The following is a 21,187-nucleotide window of genomic DNA, read 5'->3' on the forward strand; positions in this document are numbered from 1 at the left end:
AGATCCTTGAGCAGCCAGAGCTGGTCATTCCTCTTATAGTCATCACCCCCCAGAGATGCCCAGGAGCTCATGGGAACCAGTGGCCCCATCAAGGTGGCTGCTCTGTCCCCAGATCTCTTTCTATTGCCCCTGGGGCAACAAGAGCAGAGGTGATGATAGGTCAGGGCCAAACTCCAACCCTAGAGACAAAGAGCTCACCTGGCTGCTCAGGGTCTCCCTCCTAATGGGCCTACTCAGAAGGGGGGGGGGGGCTCAGATACCTGTTCTGGATCAGGGTCAGGGTCAGTCCAAGCTCTAGGAAGGGGAAGGGCTCCAGATGCCTACTTAACTCCTACATTTGCGTCCAGCCTTTGCTGGTTCAACAATTCCTTCTTCAAGCTTTGCCTGACGAGATTCTGGTACAGACAAGCAATAATGTAGAACAGAATCTGGAAAATGGCAAATCATACAGGACAGCCTACCTCTCCCAGTAGTGTTTTCTCTATTCTTCCTTTAACCAAACGGGCAAAATCTGGATCATCATCTGTGTCGAGGTGTGCTGTGATAATTGGTGTGCTATACATAAATAGAAGCACAGTTATGAAATGCTTACTGGATAAGCATCTTTACATGCAAACACATTATAAAACCAGCAACAGATGCTGCCTACACTCTTTACAGTACAATCTAATATGCATGATAGTTAGGTATTCATCATTATCTGCTCTAGCATTAACTAGCAGGCTACTGAAAACCATCACTTGCCAGTAAGGAACATCTAAAACCAACCATGGAGCTTTAAAAAGTACTCTCGGTCTTGACTGAAGCTGGAAGAACATGACAGAATGAGGAATACGGCTCATGAGGAACAGAATTCAAGAAATTCATTTGCAATTTCTTTGGAAGAGTTTATAAGCTTATCTCCCCCTTTCAGAGAGAAAATAATGAATGGCACCCCAACTGCCGACTTCAACGGAAGTACAGAGCATGTCAGGGCAGAATGGGCACCATGAGGAGCTAGTCAATATATCCATGAGATCCCTGCGCAGGGGCAGAACCCTATTCCTTATGAATGCAACGGATCACGAACCAGATTATGTCTTACAACAATGTAAATAGTTTGCTCCAATGTAATGCTGCTTATGTATTCTTCCAAAAGCAGACAGACATGAGAGCCAGAGCAGTTTAGTGAAAATGCTATCATGCAGCATCAGGCAAAGGTCTCAACAGCAACAGTTTTGCACAAGAACTTTCCCCAACACGGGAACAACAATCACGACCTGACATTACTCTTCTTTCACACAAGCTTTGGGCTTTACCAATCAACTCTGAGTCTATTTTAACCACCTTTTCTTTTCTCTTGCCGCCTTAAGGCTGAAATAATAAATAGCAAGTAGTGACTTGACAAGTTCACATACAAGTCCACACACTTGGTTTGCACTTTTATCATCAGGCTGGTTTAGCATCCAGACCTTTAGCAGAGTGATGCTTTCTCACTGAAGCTCGGTCTGTGAATGGAGCACTCATGGAAGGTGTCCCTGCATTAGCATCATGCTCCTTCCTGTTAACAGAAGCAGGTTCTGCTGATGGAGAATGACTCTATTAAAGTCCAGATGCTGCTTGATATCTCTACCTATTCAGAACCTTATTTCACTGGACAGAGAGTAGCAATCTCTGGAAGCACTACAAGAAAGAAGAATCAACTGCAATTCGGGATAACGAGCCTATACACACAAAAAGAGCAGACAACATACAAGCAAAAATAAAGTGCCTGAATTTGCTGCTTAGAGAAAAATGCAAAAGTTTGGGTCATCAGTAAGAGCTACTGGATAAATGGAAATTTAGAACTTTTCATAACCTGATAAATACATACAAGAGAACAGGCTAATGTCAACAGTTTCTGTATATTAGAATGGTCAGGCTCTAATGCTATCACTTGTATGCCGGCAGAGAGGCACTCTTTCCACTCATTGCAAGCCAATTTAATTTTCAGTGATGATGCAGATAACAAAACCTGGTTCGAGTACCTGATGGCTTTGGAGGCATTGATGATCTCTTTGATCCTTGGCACTCCCAATGTGATGTTCATGGAGGCAACACCAGCAAAGTGAAAGGTTTTCAGAGTCATCTGTGTGCCAGGTTCACCAATGCTCTGAGCACACAGAGCTCCCACTGCAGAGCCAGGCTCCATCTGCGCTCTAGGTTGTAAAACCAATAAAAGATTTGTATTCATTCATTGCACCTCTCTCCACTTGGAGTATTTCTGGTCAAGCTGTTACAGAATGCAGATCTCCAAGGACCAAGGCTTACGTTCTCTCCACTAAATTACAAAACAAAGGTTCAGTGCGGCATAATAGAATCAGTAGCAGCTTAAAAGGCTGTAATAAAATCAAACAGCACAGCCAAGGCTGTCTACTTATAAAAAAAGAAGAGAAAACCAGAAGTTTGCACCAAGAAAAAATAACATCCAAGGCCTGTATAAATTAATGCTGCATTAACACCGGAAAATAAATGAAATTAATTATTTTACATGGCTTGGTCTGCAATTTTTATTCTTTTGAACAATTTCTTAAGTTCTGCTAGTCCTGAGAAGGGACAAGAAGCCATATGGGGCATTGCTTGACCACTGGAATTTTTCCTGTCACACTTTTTGTTTCTGACATTTTACCAGACATTGGCAACATCTTTTCAACCATATTTTCTATTGGGATCAAACCCGTTTTTTTAAGAGAGAGAGAGAGAGACAGAGAATTGAGATGACCAGGAAGTAGAACGTAGCATATTTTGTGCTTTGTCCTGTGCACCCGCAATACTACAAATACACCAAGTCCCGAGTTAAGTACCTGAAACTATTCCCTACCAGCCAGTTACTCATTAGTGAGCTAGGAGATAACTGAGTGATTCTATTGTACGGGTAATTTCATTCACACCTGAGGCTTGGTTAAATGGATTTGTATTGTTTTTTGTTCTTTTTTAAATAAAGGGATATGTAGATTATCAGAATTGTAACCCAGAATATTACCAATATTTGTCTTTTGAAAGACTAAATGTATTCTTGGGTGAGTTTTCTTCCTTCCTTTCTTTTTGTGCGGGTGGGGATGGCCAAGATGCTTGGTAACTGAGTGGCTTCTCTTGTTTGGATTGTTGCTGGGATCAGGATGACGTGGGCAGAGGGTTTTTAAAAAAACCATCAGAAGCTGTACGATCTTTATAGAGGTACAAACTTTAGTTCTCAGCACACACAGAACTCCCATTCATCCCAATGGCACCCTGAGCTGCATGCACACGCACCCATACAAATACCAGGGGGGGGGAAACAAGCCTCTATTAAGCTTTTGAGAATTGTTTGTGTTATGAGTGCTCTGTGTGTGTGTACACACACAGACACAGACACGATTAGATCATTCTCTGCACATATCTGATGCACTGTGGAAACTACTATGGCTAATGCAATATACCAGGGGCAGGCAACCTTTGGCCCTCCAGCTGTTGGACTACAACTCCCATCAACTGCAGCCACAATCAGATTAATTGTGGCTGGGGATGATGGGAGTTGTAGTTTAACAGCTGGAGGGCCAAAGGTTGCCTGCCTCTGCAATATCCTGTATAATGCAATATGTTATGGCTAATGTGCATACTGTATAAGTAGAAAGAAAATACACCAGTATACTAAATGTAGCCCAGTAGACAAAAACATGACTACATAGTAATGCTGTGCATATAAGAGAAGATGGCATATAAGTGGCACACATGAATGGTTATGCATAAAAAGGAGACGGCATCAAGTATTGCATTTGTGAGCCCCCTACATGCTACTTTCCCATTAAAATGGAGTAGAGAGTCTTTTATATAATTATCTTGTTCGGAAATGCATTCAGAGGTTACCAGACACAGTGGAACATTTCACCCTATAATAAAACTATATCAGCTCTTAGACAGCAATATAGCAAGCACTAAAGGGTGTCCAGGCTATAAACCACGACACACACAGATGTCTCTTATTATATTAATTTGGGTTAATTTGGTCGACAAGATTCAGCTGGTGCCTCTGCCAAGGGCACTGGAGCAGCCCCAGGGCAAATATCTAAATGTACACTATTCTCATCAGCATGGTCTTTATCTTGTGCTCAGGCCAAATGATCTTAGCTAAGGAGGTCAACATCAAACAATTGTTTTAAATCCCCTGTTTTAACCATCCTCATATAGCAGGGCAAAGCTAGGGCTCCTTGATGCATCCAGTCAGAACAGCAATATGCTTAGCAAGGGACCTTATGCAACGAAGCAAGTAGCAGATCAGAGGACAGCTGTCATCCTCAGTTAAATCCTTGTGAAATAATCCTACGGCATATTATGGACCTGTCTCCACATAAAGCGAATCAACTTGCACAGCAGTAACTGCCTCAAGACTAATACTGGCCTCTTCCTGCATTTTAAAAAGCCTCAATGTTCCAAAAATCAGTATGAGAATCAAGACTACTGTAGCTCAGAAATAAAGGTAACTCAATCAATGCTGAGACCAAGAGAATTTAGACAGAAATGAATCAACCGGCAAATGTCCACTGCACATTGGGCTTGAGATGGGAAATTGCTTCCCTCAGTTATCATTTTCCTTCTTGATTTTTCATACAAATATAAATCCATTCAAAATTCAGTGCTTAAATATTACCATCAGTAGTCTTGGCCACCTTAAGTGACACAGTGGGAAATGCTTGACTAACAAGCAGAAGGTTGCCAGTTCGAATCCCTGCTGGTATGTTTCCCAGACTAAGATAAAGACCATGCTAATGAGAATAGTATACATTTAGATATTTGCCCTGGGGCTGCTCCAGTGCCCTTGGCAGGGGCACCAGCTGAATCTTGTCAACCAAATTAACCCAAATTAATATAATAAAAGGCACTTCTTTGTGTGTCATGTGGTGCCCTATATTGGGCAGCAGCGATATAGGAAGATGCTGAAAGGCATCATCTCATACCGCACGGGAGGAGGCAATGGTAAACCCCTCCTGTATTCTACCAAAGAAAACCACAGGGCTCTGTGGGCACCAGCAGTTGACATCGACTTGACGGCACACTTTACCTTTACCTAGTCTTGGCAGAGAATGGAAATGCTAAAAATGAACATTAAGATTTATCTACAAGTAAACAATATGGTTTATGAAGATGCAAGTTGAGATTTTGAACGTGATCTTATTGTGTAGCAAAGATTACATGAATAAATCTTAACTCTAATTTAGCTACAATTATTAGAGATGACTGAGCAGTTTTTATTTAATACATTTCTATCTTGCCTTTCCTCTAGGGATTTAAAGTGGGAGTATGCATGCATAGGTCCATTGACCAGAGCCAGACTGCTAATAATCATTGCACTGTGTAGCTTCAGAGTATACCCTGTTGGCGCTGTTTTACATATATTTGTATATCACTCTGGTGCACATATTTGTTTGTTTCTTCGTGATGTTACTTTTATGCTGCCATTATGGATTAAGAGAGGGTGTATAAATTTAAACCACAAAAAGAAAACAGTGGCTGACATACTAACCAAGCACCTGGACTGCTAGAAGCTGCAGGTGCATGATGGAAGGGGTCTATGACAACTCGCCGTGGCCAGCTCGCCGCCGGTCAATTGGGACGCGGCCAACTCACCGCAGGGAACAACACAACTCCCCCCCGCAAGCCCATTCTGTCACTTTGGCTTTCAGTCCAGAGAGGACAAGCGAGAGGAAGCTAAGTTTCCACCTACCACCCACCAAAGCATGTCTTTCACGTTCTGCAGTGGAATGAAGCATCTCTCTGCATTCCTACCTGTGGGGTTGTGCCCCATGAGAAGAGAAATGTCAGATGCGAAGCCTGCACCAGAGCTTTAGAGCAGGCGAGCTGCCATTTTCCTCTTCATATTGCCCCTTTGCAGGTCTCCCCAAAGCAGCAGCAGACCTTGCTGCTGAGTTCTCTTATTAAAGCAAACTACCTCACGTGTATCCCAGAGATATTAACAGAGCACTTGGGGGATCGGGTGTGTAGTTGAATTTTGAATTGTGTAGCAAAACTCTTAGGTGGAGATTTCCTGGCCAAGGTGTGTGTGTGTGCACATGTTGTATTGTTGTTTTTTAATTCTCTGCAAGAAAGTACAACTCACTGCACCCTATAGACCAGCATAAAACTGCTTACATGGCAGAGCAGATATAAAGATGCCACACCAATCATTCACTCTGCAGGATTGTACAGACTGTTAGGTTTTTATCTATTAATTTATTTTTGCATGAACAAGAGACTGGGCTATAGTCTGGGCTGTATTATCTGCATGTTGAAAACTGGCATATCTCCTAGCATCTTCCCTATATCACTTAATTATTATTATTTCTTGTTTACACAGTGAGACAGGTGTTATTGACTGGTTTGTTTTATCCAGACATCGAGTCCTTCCCAAGGACCTGGGATGGCTGAATTTTATCATCAATACTGTTGGTTATTATAGATATTGTCGCAAAATATAGGCTGTTCCCAGTAAAGCTGCTTTTTGTAATTGGCTGATGGTGATTTCTGTGGCCCCTGTGGTGTTGAGGTGCTCCTCAAGGTCTTTTGGAACTGCACCCAGGGCGCCAATGACCACTGGGATTATTTTGGTCTTTTTCTGCCACAGCCTTTCAATTTCAATTTGTAGATCTTTGTATTTGGTGATTTTTTCTATTTCTTTTTCTTCTATTCTGCTATCCCCTGGTATTGCTATGTCGATTATTTTGACTTGTTTTTCTTTCTTCTCGACTACATTTATATCTGGTGTATTGTGTGGCAGATGTTTGTCTGTTTGTAGTCGGAAGTCCCATAATATTTTTACATCTTCATTTTCTTCAACTTTTTCAATTTTATGGTCCCACCAATTCTTGGCTACAGGTAGCTTGTCTTTTTTGCAGATGTTCCAGTGTATCATCCCTGCTACCTTGTCATGCCTTTGTTTGTAGTCAGTCTGTGCGATCTTCTTACAACAGCTGATCAGGTGGTCCACGGTTTCATCTGCTTCTTTACAAAGGCAGCACTTGCTGTTTGTTGTGGATTTTTCTACTTTTGCTCTTATTGCATTTGTTCTTAGTGCCTGTTCTTGTGCAGCCAGTATTAAACCCTCTGTTTCTTTCTTCAAGTTGCCATTCTTAAGCCATTGCCAGGTCTTGGTGATGTCTGATTTCCACTTATATTGTGCAAATATTGACCATGCAGGGGCTTATTTCTCCATTTTTCTGCTCGGTTCTTGACTTGTTCTTTCTTGTAGGCCTGCTTTCTTTCATTGGTGTTGAATAGTTTCTCGTTATTGACCATTTTAAGTGCATCTTCTTCACTGTCCTTGATATACAGGTGAAACTCAGAAAATTAGAATATCGTGCAAAAGTCCATTAATTTCAGTAATGCAAATTAAAAGGTGAAACTGATATATGAGACAGATGCATTCCATGCAAAGCGAGATAAGTCAAGCCTTAATTTGTTATAATTGTGATGATCATGGCGTACAGCTCATGAAAACCGCAAATCCACTATCTCAGAAAATTAGAATATTACATGGTACCAAGAAGACAAGGATTGAAGAATAGAACAATATCGGACCTCTGAAAAGTATAAGCATGCATATGTATTCAGTACTTGGTTTGGGCCCCTTTTGCAGCAATTACTGCCTCAATGCGGCGTGGCATGGATGCTATCAGCCTGTGGCACTGATGAGGTGTTATGGAAGACCAGGATGCTTCATTAGCGGCCTTCAGCAATTCTGCATTGTTTGGTCTCATGTCTCTCATCCTTCTCTTGGCAATGCCCCATAGATTCTCTATGGGGTCAGGTCAGGCAAGTTTGTTGGCCAATCAAGCACAGTACACTGTATACTTTTCAGAAGTCCGATATTGTTCTATTCTTCAATCCTTGTCTTATTGATCCCATGTAATATTCTAATTTTCTGAGATTGTGGATTTGGGGTTTTCATGAGCTGTATGCCATGATCATCACAATTATAACAAATTAAGGCTTGACTTATCTCGCTTTGCATGGAATGCATCTGTCTCATATATCAGTTTCACCTTTTAATTTGCATTACTGAAATTAATGGACTTTTGCATGATATTCTAATTTTCCGAGTTTCACCTGTATTCTTCAAGGCCTCTTTTCTCCTCCTCTACTGTTTGATGGACTTGCAGCATTCCTCTTCCACCCGAGCTGCGAGGGAGGTAGAGCCTATCTACATAACTGCGGGGGTGCAGAGCATGATTGATGGTCATTTCCTGGTCTTACGATCTAGCGTCTCTAGCTCTGCCTGGGTCCAGTCTATTATTCCTGCATCGTATCTGATAACAGGTATAGCCCAGGTGTTTATGGCTTGTATGGTGTTCCCGCCATTGAGTTTGGACTTGAGGATTTTTCTAACTCTCCTGATGTATTCACTTCCCATTTTTCTTTTAACTTCAGTGTGTGCAATGTTATCAGCCTGGAGAATGCCCAAGTATTTGTAACGTTCTTTCTCTTCCAGGTTCTTGATGTTGCTTCCATTGGGCAGTTCTATTCCTTCTGTTTTTGTTATTTTTCCTCTGTTCATTATTAATGCAGCACACTTGTCTAGTCCAAACTCCATTGCTATATCGCTACTGAATATACGGACAGTGTTTAGCAGTGATTCAATTTCTGACTGGGACTTTCCATACAACTTCAGATCGTCCATGTACAGCAGATGGTTTATTTTACTTGATGTTTTAGATGTTTGGTATCCGAGGCCTGTTTTGTTTAGTATTTGTGAAAGTGGGGTCATGGCGATTACAAACCACAGAGGGGATAGCGAGTCCCCTTGGAAAATGCCTCTTCTAATGCTAACGTGTCCAAGTGCCTTGCCATTGATTGCTAACTGTGTACTCCACCTGCTCATTGCTTTTTAAATAAATATCTGAATGTTTTTGCTGACACCAGTTGTTTCTAAACATCTTAGTATCCATGTGTGAGGCAATGAATCAAAGGCTTTCTTGTAGTCAATCCATGCAACACTTAGATTTGTTTTTCTTCTCTTGCAATTTTCTAAAATCATTTTGTCAATCAACAGCTGGTCTTTTGTGCCTCTGGTGTTGGGGCAATTTCCTTTCTGTTCAACTGGAAGCTGTTTGTTAGTTAATAAGTGTTGCGTCACTTCATCTGCTATTATTCCAGTTAATAATCTGAACATGGTTGACAGGTAGGTTATCGGTCTATAATTACTTGGAACTGCACCTTTTGCTGGGTCTTTCATGATGAGATGAGTTTTCCCAGTTGTTAGCCATTGTTCAAAATCACCGCCTTTCATAATGTGATTGAACTGTTTTGATAGTTGTTTATGAAGGCTTGTTAGGTTGTTTAAGCCAAAAGCCATGCAGTTCATTGTCGCCTGGCGCAGTCCAATTTTTAATTTTCTTTGCTCTTTCACTTATTAATTCTGATGTTATTATTAGATCTTGCATTTGTTGGTTACATTTTTTGACCTCTTTCATCCAGCCTGCTTTTTTATTATAATCTATTGGATTGTCCCATAATTTCCCACAGAATTGCACTGTTTCTTCTTTATTTGGTGTTTCTACGTTTCTTGCAGTTTCTCCTTCTATGCTTTGGTAGAAACGTCTGTGATTCGACTGGAATTGGAGATTCTGCCTGTGTTGTGTAATTCTGGCTTCATATCTGCTAATCTTCTTTGACACTGCTGTTATTTGCTGTTTGATTATTTCCAGGACTTCTCTAATTTTCCTTGAATCTAGGTGGTGTTTTTGGATCAGATACTGTTTGGTGTTTTCATTCATTTGGTCTCTTTCATTCTATTATTATTATTATTATTTCAAATTCTATACCGCCCTTCCAAAAATGGCTCAGGGCAGTTTACACAGAGAAATAACAAATAAATAGGATGGATCCCTGTCCCCAAAGGGCTCACAATATAGAAAGAAACCGTAAGATAGACACCAGCAACAGTCATTGGAGGTACTGTGCTGGGGGTGGATAGGGCCAGTTACTCTCCCCCTGCTTAATAAAGAGAATCACCATGTTAAAAGGTGCTTCTTTGAGCCTTATCGCATCTGGGCCGCATTATCCGCATGTTGAAAAGTGGCATATCTTCTAGCATCCTCCCCATATAGAACACAGCCTCTTGCTGGACACTGTGAGTTTTCAAAATAACCATGCAATTGTCAAAACATGCATGTATTGGGTGTGGTGTTAGACTGTCTAAGAATCTCTCTGCATTCCTACATGTCGGGTTGTGCCTCATGAGAACTGAAATGTCTGGTACAGATCAATTTCCCCACTCTGTTTCTGGGCCCAGCCCTGTAGAACTGCCAGAGCTTGGATAAGAGTATACATGCCCAGGCTTCTAGATGTCTGCAAGTCCACAATATAATTGTTACTGACTCCAGAGCAGTATTATGACCAGAACGCCATATTGGATCAAAATAGGCCCTTTTTCATATTTGTCACCAATCTGAACTATTTGTCACTGAGCTGGACTGTCCTAGACCCGTTTCTGCTTGTGTATACCTGGTACAATCTGGAGAGGTGACAAAAATTCAATAGTAAAAAATAAAAAAGACATTTTATTAAGTTATTTGATAATTATTTGCTATGGCATGCATGTATTCTATGCAGCTTCTATGCTGGGGGAGGGGAGAGTTGCATTGTTCCCTGTGGTGAGTTGTCCCTGTGGCGAGTTGGCCGCATTCAATTGACCAGCGGTGAATTGGCCACGGCGAGTTGTCCCATTCCCTGACAGAAGCCCTTGCACAACTCCCCAACGCTCTGCATTAGCACAGTTGCCCAAGAGCGTTTAGACTGGAGAGCACTCCCCACGCTCCAGAAGGGCCCTACAATACTGGAAAAACATTACTGACTCTCAGTGATATGTTTTGGAGCTTGAAGATCCCTTCTGGATCGCAGAGAGCATTCTAGAATCTAAAGGCTCATGTGCAACTGCACTCACACAGGGGAGGCTGTGTGAGGGATCCTTTCGTGCCCCTGCAGCCCCTAGAACAGGACTGCTCAACTTCAGCCCTCCTGCAGATGTTGGCTTACGGCTCCCACAATCCCTTGTGATTGGCCACTGTGGCAGGTGATTATGGGAACTGTAGTCCAAAAACAGCTGGAGGTTCCAAGTTGAGCAGGCCTGCCCTAGAAGCAGAAGCACAAGCACCGTTTTAGTCAGGATGTCAGCCAGTAATAAATATGTGATTTATTTTATTTTAATTTTTTTATTTAAACATTAAAAAAAATAAATGATTACATGGTCATGTCTCAAGCTTACAGATATAGCAATTATATACAACTTGATACAATAATCATCCATAGGTCCCCCGCAACCCTTCTTCCAGCTCTGCTCTATAACAAAAGTTACAAACCAGTACAAGTAATAAGTCAATCTTCCACGTTAGAAAAAGCCAAGCCTAGGATGTGGATGCAAACCTTGTACTATGTTAAAGTTTTAAAAAGTTTCCCAAGCTGTTACAAATGTTTCTAATGAGCTGTTCCACAGATAAGCTGTCACTTTAGCCATCGAAGCATATTCCCATAATTTTAATAGCCAATCATCTAAGGTTGGAATTATCTGTAATCACCAATTAGCAGCATAAAGAATCCTAGCAGCAGTAATCATGTACAAGGATAGCTCCGTATATTTAGTAGGTATACTGGATTTCATCATGTTTAACAGAAAGAGTTTGGGTGAATAAGGAGAATTTATCTTTAGAATTTGCTGCATCTTATAGTGGATCCCCCACCGCCCCAGGATTGTTGTGCTTTTGTGCAGGTCCACCACATGTGGTAAAATGTCCCGGGATGCTGCTTACATTTCCAACAATTTCCTGGATATTTACTGTCCATCTTACTGATTGTCATGCGAGTTATATACCAGCGGAAATACACCTTGTACCAGTTTTCTCTTAAAAGACTATTTGCTGTAAATTTGATATTCACTTTCCACTGGTATTCCCAATTTTGCATATCAATTGTTTTATTTAAGTTTCGCATCCATTTAATCATACAAGGCCTGGTGTGTCTTCAGCCAGCAGCAAGGCACCTGGTCCTGCTCCCAAGCAGGGGAAGTTACCTGAACGGTGAGTGCAGTTGGTGGGCAAGCTGTCGGGTAACCCAGAATCTCATCTCATCATCCAAGCCATTGAGGAGATGATCGCTTTGGACAACCAGCCATTCCAGGTGGTGGAGAACACTGGCTTCCCCCAGCTGCTGGCCACCGATTACAACATCCCCTCATACACCACATTCAGCAGGTGGGTGGTGCCCTTCCTGTACCAGGCATGCAGGGAGTTTATGTCAGGACTGCTGCGTGCAGCAGTGCCTGATACCTGCGTGCACTTCACTACTGATCTGTGGACCAGTCCCTTTTGGAGGCACGCTGCTGTACCTCATGGCACATTGGTGAGGGCAGCAGAGCCAAGGGACATCTGCTTTTGGTGTGGCCAACCTCTCCCATGCAACAAGGCGCAGATGAGCTGTCAGTGGTCATGGATCGCCAGGTGGGAGGGATGGTTGTCTGGGCAGCCAAACCTTAGATGAGGGTTCATGGTCACTAACAATGCTGCCAACATAACTAAGGCAGCCGAACAGGGTCAGTTTCGGTCCATGGCGTACACTCTGAACCTGTTTGTGCAGGATGCACTTGGACTTTCTGGGGCTTTAGCCAAATGAGACATCCCCGCTGTAGGCCTTGGGCTCCATCCTGCTGCTGCCCAACTACTCTTGTGGAAAGCTGTCGCAAAGTATCAGCTTTCTTCCACCAGAGCAAAAAGGGTAGGCGGATGCTCAAGGATGCTCAGCTTGAGCTGAGCCTACCTGAATATTTGATCCCTCAGGATGTTCTGACCCAGTGGAACTCCACCTTTCTCTTGCTCTGGCACCTCCAGGAGAAAGAGGTACCCATTGATGCCCTGGCAAGGAGGTGCAGCTTGGAAGTGTGCGACCTATTCATCCAGGACTGGGCACTCTTTTCCATAGTTGTCTTGGCACTCAAGCCATTCTTTTTTTTGCCATGAACAGCTTGTGTGCTGAGACAGCAATGCTGAGCCAGACTTTGCTCGCTGCTCTTCTCGAGAAGATGATGGGTGAGGTCCAGACCACACCGACCACTGGGAAAGCAGTCCCCTTGGCAGGTCAACTGAGGACTGGAGTGGTGGATTGGCTCAGCACACCCTTGGGTGCATCAGCAGCACATGTTTTGGCCTTTCTATGTGACCCTAGGATGAAGGGCAAAGCGGTCACCTTTTACCAGCTGCCCAGGTGGAGGGACCTTCTGGTTGCAGAGGTTAGGCAAGCAGAGGAGAGGAGGCTGGGGTACAACGAGGAGGATGCTGGTGCACCTACCACTAGTGCACAGTTAACCCCTAGAAGCAGCATCACCACCACTTCCCAGTCCAGCAGCATGGTGTCTCTGGTAGGGCCAGGTGTGCTGGTGGTTCCGCCTCCAAGTTCCACCCAGTGGTTTGTGGAGGGATTCCTTGGTGCCTTGCCAGGGGTATGGGAGGAACCTATTGAGCCCGGCAGCAGTGCTGAGCAGAGTGTGAGGCAGTACTTGCAGAAGCCGGTGGCAGGCCAGGAGATGGAGCGAGGCAGTTTTGGGTAGCACATTGCCAAGTTTGGCCAACTTGGCAATGGTTGCCAGACGGTTCCTCTTGTGCCCACCAACCAGCGTCCAGATTGAGAGGGTGTTCTCCATGGCTGGAGGTGTGGTGACACCCCATTGCACACATATGGATGCTGACATGGTAGAGTCGCTGGTCTTCCTGAAGGCCTGCTGGGCTATCCAGAGCTGGCCATGGAGTGTAAGTGACTCATGGTCACCCCCTCCCACTGCAACACCACTGGCAGCTCCCCCCTCCCCCCCAACTAACCACAAACCCAGATGTGTCATAATCTACCTGTTAGTGCTGCTGACAAATGCACGCATGCCACCACCACGGCCGAAGATGGACTGGTGCCCTGACCCATATTTCAGGCTGTCAGCTGGGGCCCAGCACCAACATGAGACCATGGTGATATACAGACACAGTCAGGCAGGGATGCACAATGGAGAAAAGAAAAAAAGACTTCTCATGGTAAGAGTATAAGCTTTGTTTCTGACCATTGGTCCATCAGGCCATTACTGCTCTGTCCTCCTGTCTCTATGGCAGGCAGGATGGAAGCAAGGAAGGTTTGATTTTGTGGTTTTCAATATGCTTGCTGTGCTATTGCTTGTTCTTAACTATCTGGTTTTGCTGGATCTTTGATTGATAAAGGCAGAACCTGCCTTTGAGTGCCTGCCTGCCATCCTTGAGTTGTGGTTTGGTCTGTGAGATGGTGCTGTGGTGAGAAATAGACAGAGACAGCTCTCAGTGTAATATTTCTTGAAGATTGCTGTGATGAGCTCCATGTCTGCCCTTAAGACTAACTTGTACTTCACTCACTGCTCTGGTCTGCTCTGAAACCTGCATTGCAAGGTATAGTCAGTCAAAATGTGGCTAAAGACTTAGTTCGAGCTGACCTTATGGCTATGCTTGCTGGCTGCTAAGGGTGCTTCTGTGGCAGCTCTTACAATGCTAGGAGTCATAATTGTGTGTGAGAGCACAACTGGTGCCAATGATGATACTGCAGCACAGACACTATGGCTGGCAGTGGACTCTGAGTTGATTATTCTTTTTTTGGCCATTTCTGGACTGTGTGTTTGGCAAAATGAGGTGTTCTGTGTTGAGAGGGACTGTGTGCTTCTGTTCTGCAGTGTTTTTCAAGGAAGGGTTGCACAATTCATACTCTCCACTTATTTTGACAACAGGGAACGATGGGGAACTCGAAACACCCAATTGTTCCCCATGTGTAGGTCCTAGGGACACCAGAGTGGGTTGGGTAGTATGGCATGATGGGTTCTACCTACCACCCAACCCACAAAATAAATGGGCAAGTGGGTGATTTTTAGAAAATGTTTAACCTTTCCCCTAAAAAAACTCATAGGACCCTACTATGGGGGTTTGGGGAAAGTTTAAAAATTTGTTTATAATTTATAAATTTATTCTTTATATAAACAAGAGTTGGCTGAATCAGTTCTAAACTCTTCCCCTGCAAGTGTATGCATACTTGGGGGGGGGGGGGGATGGAGAAAAAAGGTTCATACCTCATATACTTCTCTCTACAGGTCTCCAGAAATTTCTCAAGCTGTGTTGGAGTAATCCGGTCTAACTGATATAACACACGAGGCTGAAACACAGAACAAGAACTGTTAGATATTGCTTTGATAGTCTTGACAACCATTGGTGTAGAGTAAACTATGTTCATGCCCAATTTGATGCTGCAATTTGTTGTGCTGGGAGTCTAACCATTCCTCCAAGTTTTTAGTCATTATAAACATGATTATATCAAAGAATTTAAAACCATGTGGAAAGCAGCTATTTATTTATTTAATATACTGCCCTTCCTAAAGTGATTCAGGGTGGTTTACATCAAAATAAAAAAAACACATCATAAAACAAAATAAACTTAAACAAATTTAAACCAAATACAAATAAAAAACTAGATAGATAAGACAGGTTAAAAAGATGGGTCTTTAAGGTTCTTCTGAAGGCCTCCAAGGAAGATAATCCACTTATATCCACAGGGAGTGTGTTCCACAACCCAGGGGCAACAACTTAGAAGGCCCAATCCCAGGTTGCTGCCAGATGAACTGGTAGCACTGGCGCTCTCTCAGGTAACCCTGACCTAAGTCATTCAGGGCTTTAAAAGTAGTAACCAACACTTTGTAATTTGCCCGGAAACATATCGGCAGCCACTGCAACCATTTAAGGACTGGCATAATGTGGTCTCTCCAGGATACCCCAGAAACTAATCTGGCTGCTGCAATTTGAACTAACTGAAGTTACCAAACTAGCCCTACATAGAGCACACTGCAGTAATCCAACCTGGAGGTTACCAGATGGTGTATCACTGTTTTCAGATCCTTCTCCTCAAGGAATGGGCAGAGTTGTTGAATCAATCGCAGCTGGTAAAAAGAGTTCCTGGCCACAGCCTCACCCTGAGGCACCAGGGTGAGACCCGGGTCCAGGAGCACTAACAAGCAATGAACCTGTTCTTTCTGGAAGAGTGTATCCTCGTCCAGAACAGGAAGTTCTATCCCGTCTGTAATTGTAATCTGCAATTACAACCTCCAACAATGAGAACCTCCATCTTGCTTGAATTCAGCTTCAGTTTATTATCCACAGTTTATTATCCACAGTAGAGTTTATTATCCACCAGGAGCCCCTGGTGGCGCAGTGGTAAAACTGCCGCCCTGTAACCAGAAGGTTACAAGTTCGATCCTGACCAGGGGCTCAAGGTTGACTCAGCCTTCCATCCTTCCAAGGTCGGTAAAATGAGTACCCAGAATGTTGGGGGCAATATGCTAAATCATTGTAAACCGCTTAGAGAGCTCCGGCTATAGAGCGGTATATAAATGTAAGTGCTATTGCTATTGCTATTTAAGAGAACGCTTTCTTCGGTATGAACCCTGCCACCTATTAAGATCTTCAGGGGAGGTTCATCTGAGGGTGCCACCAGCTCATCTGGTGGCGATTCAAAGGCACACCTTCTCTGTGATTGCCCTGGGACTCTGGAATGCACTTCCTGCTGAGATTGGAGCTCCTCCATCCCTGTTAGGAAACAGCTGAAGACAAATCTCTTCAGACAAGCTTTTTAGTTAGTTGCTGTTTTTATGGCTATTTTAATCTGGTTTTTGTTTTAACTGTTAGATTCTTATTCTGTTTTATTCTTGGTTTCTTTTATGGTTTGTCTTTTGCCTAGAGACTTCGGTAGTGGGCGGTATACTAATTAATTAATTAATTAATTAAATCCCTCATCTAGTCCATTACTGCCTGAGGGCAGGCATTTAAGGGGCTAATGCAATTTTCTGATGTTGATGACAAGGAAAAATAGATTGAGGTGTCATCAGCTTATTGATAACACCCAACACCAAATCTCCTGATGATTTCACCCATTGGTTTCATGTAGATGTTAAAAAGCATTGGTGACAGAATGGAGCCCTGGGGATGCCATACAGTAGCTCCCGTTTTGAAAAGCAACTTTCAAGCACCACTATCCGAAATCAACCCGAGACATAGGAGCGGAACCACTGTAAAATAGTGCCTCCTATCTCCAAATCCCTCAAGTGATCCAGAAGGATACCGTGGTCAATGGTACTGAAAGCCACTGAGACATCCAAAAGAACCAGCAGAGTCATACTCCCTCTGTCAATTCCCTGGCGAAGGTCATCTATCAGGCCAACCAAGGCCATCTCAACCCCACAGCCCACCCTAAAGCCAGTTTGAAATCGGTCTAGATATTCAGTTTCCTCCAAGCTTGCTTGGAGCTGGTCAGCCACCATCCTCATAATCATCTTACCCAACCATGGGAGGTCGGAGACTGGCCTATAATTATCCATCACTAGGGGATCCAGAGCGGGCTTCTTAAGAAGGGGTCTAACCACTGCCTCCTTCAAACAAGGTGGCATCCTACCCTTCCTCAGTGAGACTAATGATACCAACTAGGCCAGCTCTAATAACCTCCCTGCAAGATGTCAGCCATGTTTGGCAAGGATCCAAAGAACAGGTGGCAGCCTGTACCTCTCCAAGCAGCTTGTCCACATCCTCAGGAGTCACAAACTGAAACTGATCCAATCTAATCTTGCAGGAGGGATTGCTGGACAGCTCCCTAACTGGCCCTGCAGAAATATTGGAGCCCAAATGAGAGAGATTTTATCTGCAAATAACTCGTTGAATGTGTCACCACTAGACATCCAGAAACAGATTTGAAACAGATCAGGCTTGAGTTAAACCCCAAATCCAATCCAATCCAATCCAATCCAATCTTTATTACGGTCATAGACCAGAGTACAAAAACACAAAAAAGTTAACCCCAAACAATCTGGTCCAGCTCTGCTGGACGAGAACTTGCAGAAAAAGATACATGCAGAATATAATCGCTTCCTTGCTGCACTTTTCTATTGTAGGTTTAGAAAATGCCAGTATCCAGCACAACCTATTTTTACTATACACCCTCCCTTTGCTTTTCCTACCTAGTCTATTACATTCTCTCAATTTCTTCCCTTCCAGTCCTAGACAAAATCTTCAAATTCTTTGAAAACCTAGATCTCAATGTAAAACTAAGGTAAGAGGACACATACACATTTATAGTTTTCATAAATTGTCTGTGGTCACAGAAGGGTTCCTTGGCCAGTTTGGGTCCCTTTTTTGGTGTTGTGTAATGCAGAAGAGTTATAGTGAAACTGTTACATACATTTTTTGGAGATATATTAGGGGATAGCATTCAATTTTTTATTTTTTAAGTGTGCATACATAACTACTAGGAATCTTCAGATCTCAGCACTAAATGTTAAACTCTAAAGGGCAGAGGGGAAGTTACTGACCAAAACTTCCCTGCAACTGGTATTGAGAAGAATACTGCCTCTAAACCTGAAGGGAGCATACAGCCATAAGAACATAGGACGCTGCCTTATACCGAGTCAAACCATTGGTCCATATAACTCATTATTGTCTATACAATCATGTAGTTGTAGTAGTAGTAGTAGCAGCAGCAGCACAGACTGGCAGTGGTTTCTTCAAGATTGCAGGCAGGACTCTCTCGCAGCCATATTTTAGAGATGCCAGGGAGGGAACTTGGAACCTTCTCCAGGCAAGCATGCAGATGCTATTACCAGAGCAGCCCCATTCCTTAAAGGGAATAACTTACAGTGTTCACACAGGTAGTCTCCCATTCATATGCAAACCAAGGCAGACCCTGCTTAGCAAAGGGGACAATTCATGTTTGCTACTACAAGACCTCCTCTCATCAAAACTAGGCTTCCATGAATTTGTTTAACCCCCTTGTTAGCGGCTATCACCATATGTTTATAGGTACACACATGGGCATAAAATGACAGTGTACTGCTCAACTTCCATCCCAATACCCCAATAGTAAAAGTGTTGAATATGCTCGAATTGCAACTGTTCTATAAATAACTTCAAGCAGGTCCGCTGTGACATTCAAGATGCTATTAAATGTTACTTTGAAAACATGGAAATTGTAGTAATTAAGCTTTCAAACCACCCTGCAGAGTAAACAAACATGCTAAACAGCAGATGGAGAAAAGCCTTCAGCAACACTGAAGAGTTGTGGTTGCACGTCTGGCACTGATCCTTGATGTGAGAATATGGTGTGTTACAAATACTCAAAGAATCCCTCTTTACATTTGTGATATGTTATTACTGCAGACCTTGTGAAACAGATTACCTCTGTTGTGCCATTGTCATTAATGCCATACTTGTCCCTGGTTTTCTTGATCTTTTCAGACATACTTGTGATGAACTTCTTAATTTCCTGCAACAAATACATACATTTGTTATGCCTCATGTTCTGCAGCCTAATCTTATAAGCACTATTAGCTTACCCATCTGGCAGTATCTTACACTACCAAAAAGGTAGTACGGAACAAAAAGGTTCTCTCAAAGAGTGCATTTCCTGATACAGTAGTCCACTTTGAGGGGGTCAAAGGGCTGAAATGCAGTCTTGAAATAACCCCCTGCCAAGAAGAAATAAAGCTGGCTACTCCTTACTGGCTTCTTGGGGACCTTTTTGTCTTTCTCTCTCCCTTACAAAAAATGGGAAGGTGGGAAGAGGGAGCATCCTGGAATACTTCCCATTTCATCAGTTCTCTCTAACTTTCAAAGACCTGAGAACCTAGAGGAAGCAGGCATACACAATTCAGAGGAAGCAGAGGAAAAATTTGCTTATATTGTCAATATGGGCCATGAATTCCTTTTTAAAGAAGGCCAGTTCTATCTCAGCATTATATTATTAATGTTCAGTTAATTTCCAACGTCCAGTTTTGCTCAGCTATACAAAATAATCAAGCATCAATAAGAATAATATATAGTGCTTTCCCCAAAACTCACTATTATACACACTAACAAGAATACATACACACTCTAACAAGAATAATGTGTATATTATCTATTTTTCAGTGTGAAAAGCTCTTCATATACATTATCTTGATATAATCCTTTACATCTACCCTGTAAAGTAAGTATTAAGAAGGAAGGAAGATAGAAGTGACTGCAGTTGAGCTGTTGCTGAGAGTGCTTTTTGCTCAGCTTGCATACAGGTAAGTATTACCCCTATATAGTAGTTTATTTGAGAAGGGGTGGCTTGCCTAAGCCACCTAGTGAGTTCATGGCAGAGGGAAGATTCAAACTGGGATGGTCTGAATTCACAGTCTCTTAGCCACTACACTTGATCTTTTCATGGTAGACACCCCATCAGCTCTCTCAGTGATCCTATCAACCTACTTTAAAATAATATTTTGTTCTTTTCATAGTAGATTATAGGGCATTTGTAGGCTTCATGCTGGTGCAGGGGAAAACTAAATTTCTGAATTCTGGCAGAGGAGATTCACTGCATGTGGAGTAGCACATTAAGCTACCGTGGCTCATTAGTCAATCAGTACACACATCAGTGACTTGAAGGAAAACTTTCTATGGGACAAAATATTGACAGTTGACCTTGCTATAGTTGCCAAGTTTTGTGAGAGAAGAAATTATGTTGGCAGTTCTCCAGCTGATTACAAAATGACCGTCAGAACTGCCAAATCTCAGGGATAACTAACATCTGATAGTACTTGCTAGTAAAATAATTTTAATTCTCTCTAAAAACTTCATCTCAGTTCACAGAGAGTAAATTTTAAATCCCCCCCATCTGCGACTTACCCCAAAACAAGCTAAAACATGGGGCCCACTTTTCATTTTTAAACCACAAAAGTATTTTCCCCTTCTTCTCTCTGACTCCCCCTTTTCTTTCTCTCGCTCTATATTCCTTCCTCTTCTTCCTCAATCAGTTTCCTTCTCTGAAAAAAGAATTCCCCCTGCCCTGTATCAGATGCTGTTGCTCAGCGTCTCTTAACACGTGGAAATTTTGTGAGGGCTCTAGTAGTTGCAGTGAGTGTCACTGTGGATACTAGCCAATTATTTCTTGAGGTTATTTTAATAATTATGTTTGTATATTGCTTTTAGTACAGTTTATGTAGAAAAGCACAATAGAAATTAGAAGATCAAGTTCAAATTAGTTCCCAACAGACTGCATTTAAACATAAAACAAAATAAGCAAATCACTGTATGATATTCAAGCACTTCTAACTCCACTTATGGATGGTCCAAAAGCTAGTAGCTTACTAACA

At 42.7% G+C, this 21,187-nt stretch overlaps 1 protein-coding gene across 3 annotated transcripts in view; it reads right to left on the reverse strand.

The window, feature by feature from the left end:
* Positions 1 to 21,187, reverse strand: part of POLR3A (RNA polymerase III subunit A) — an 82,435-nt gene that overhangs the window by 7,834 nt on the left and 53,414 nt on the right. For all 3 annotated transcript variants that reach the window (XM_053307541.1, XM_053307542.1, XM_053307543.1), the window contains exons 22-25: positions 19,249 to 19,335; positions 15,107 to 15,189; positions 2,007 to 2,177; positions 462 to 555 (exon numbers count right to left, since the gene is read on the reverse strand). In XM_053307541.1, coding sequence (XP_053163516.1) covers positions 462 to 555; positions 2,007 to 2,177; positions 15,107 to 15,189; positions 19,249 to 19,335 — 435 coding nt within the window. The remainder of the gene's footprint in view (positions 1 to 461; positions 556 to 2,006; positions 2,178 to 15,106; positions 15,190 to 19,248; positions 19,336 to 21,187) is intronic.

Source organism: Hemicordylus capensis, chromosome 3 (assembly GCF_027244095.1).
Source record: "Hemicordylus capensis ecotype Gifberg chromosome 3, rHemCap1.1.pri, whole genome shotgun sequence".
Lineage (NCBI taxonomy): Eukaryota > Metazoa > Chordata > Lepidosauria > Squamata > Cordylidae > Hemicordylus > Hemicordylus capensis.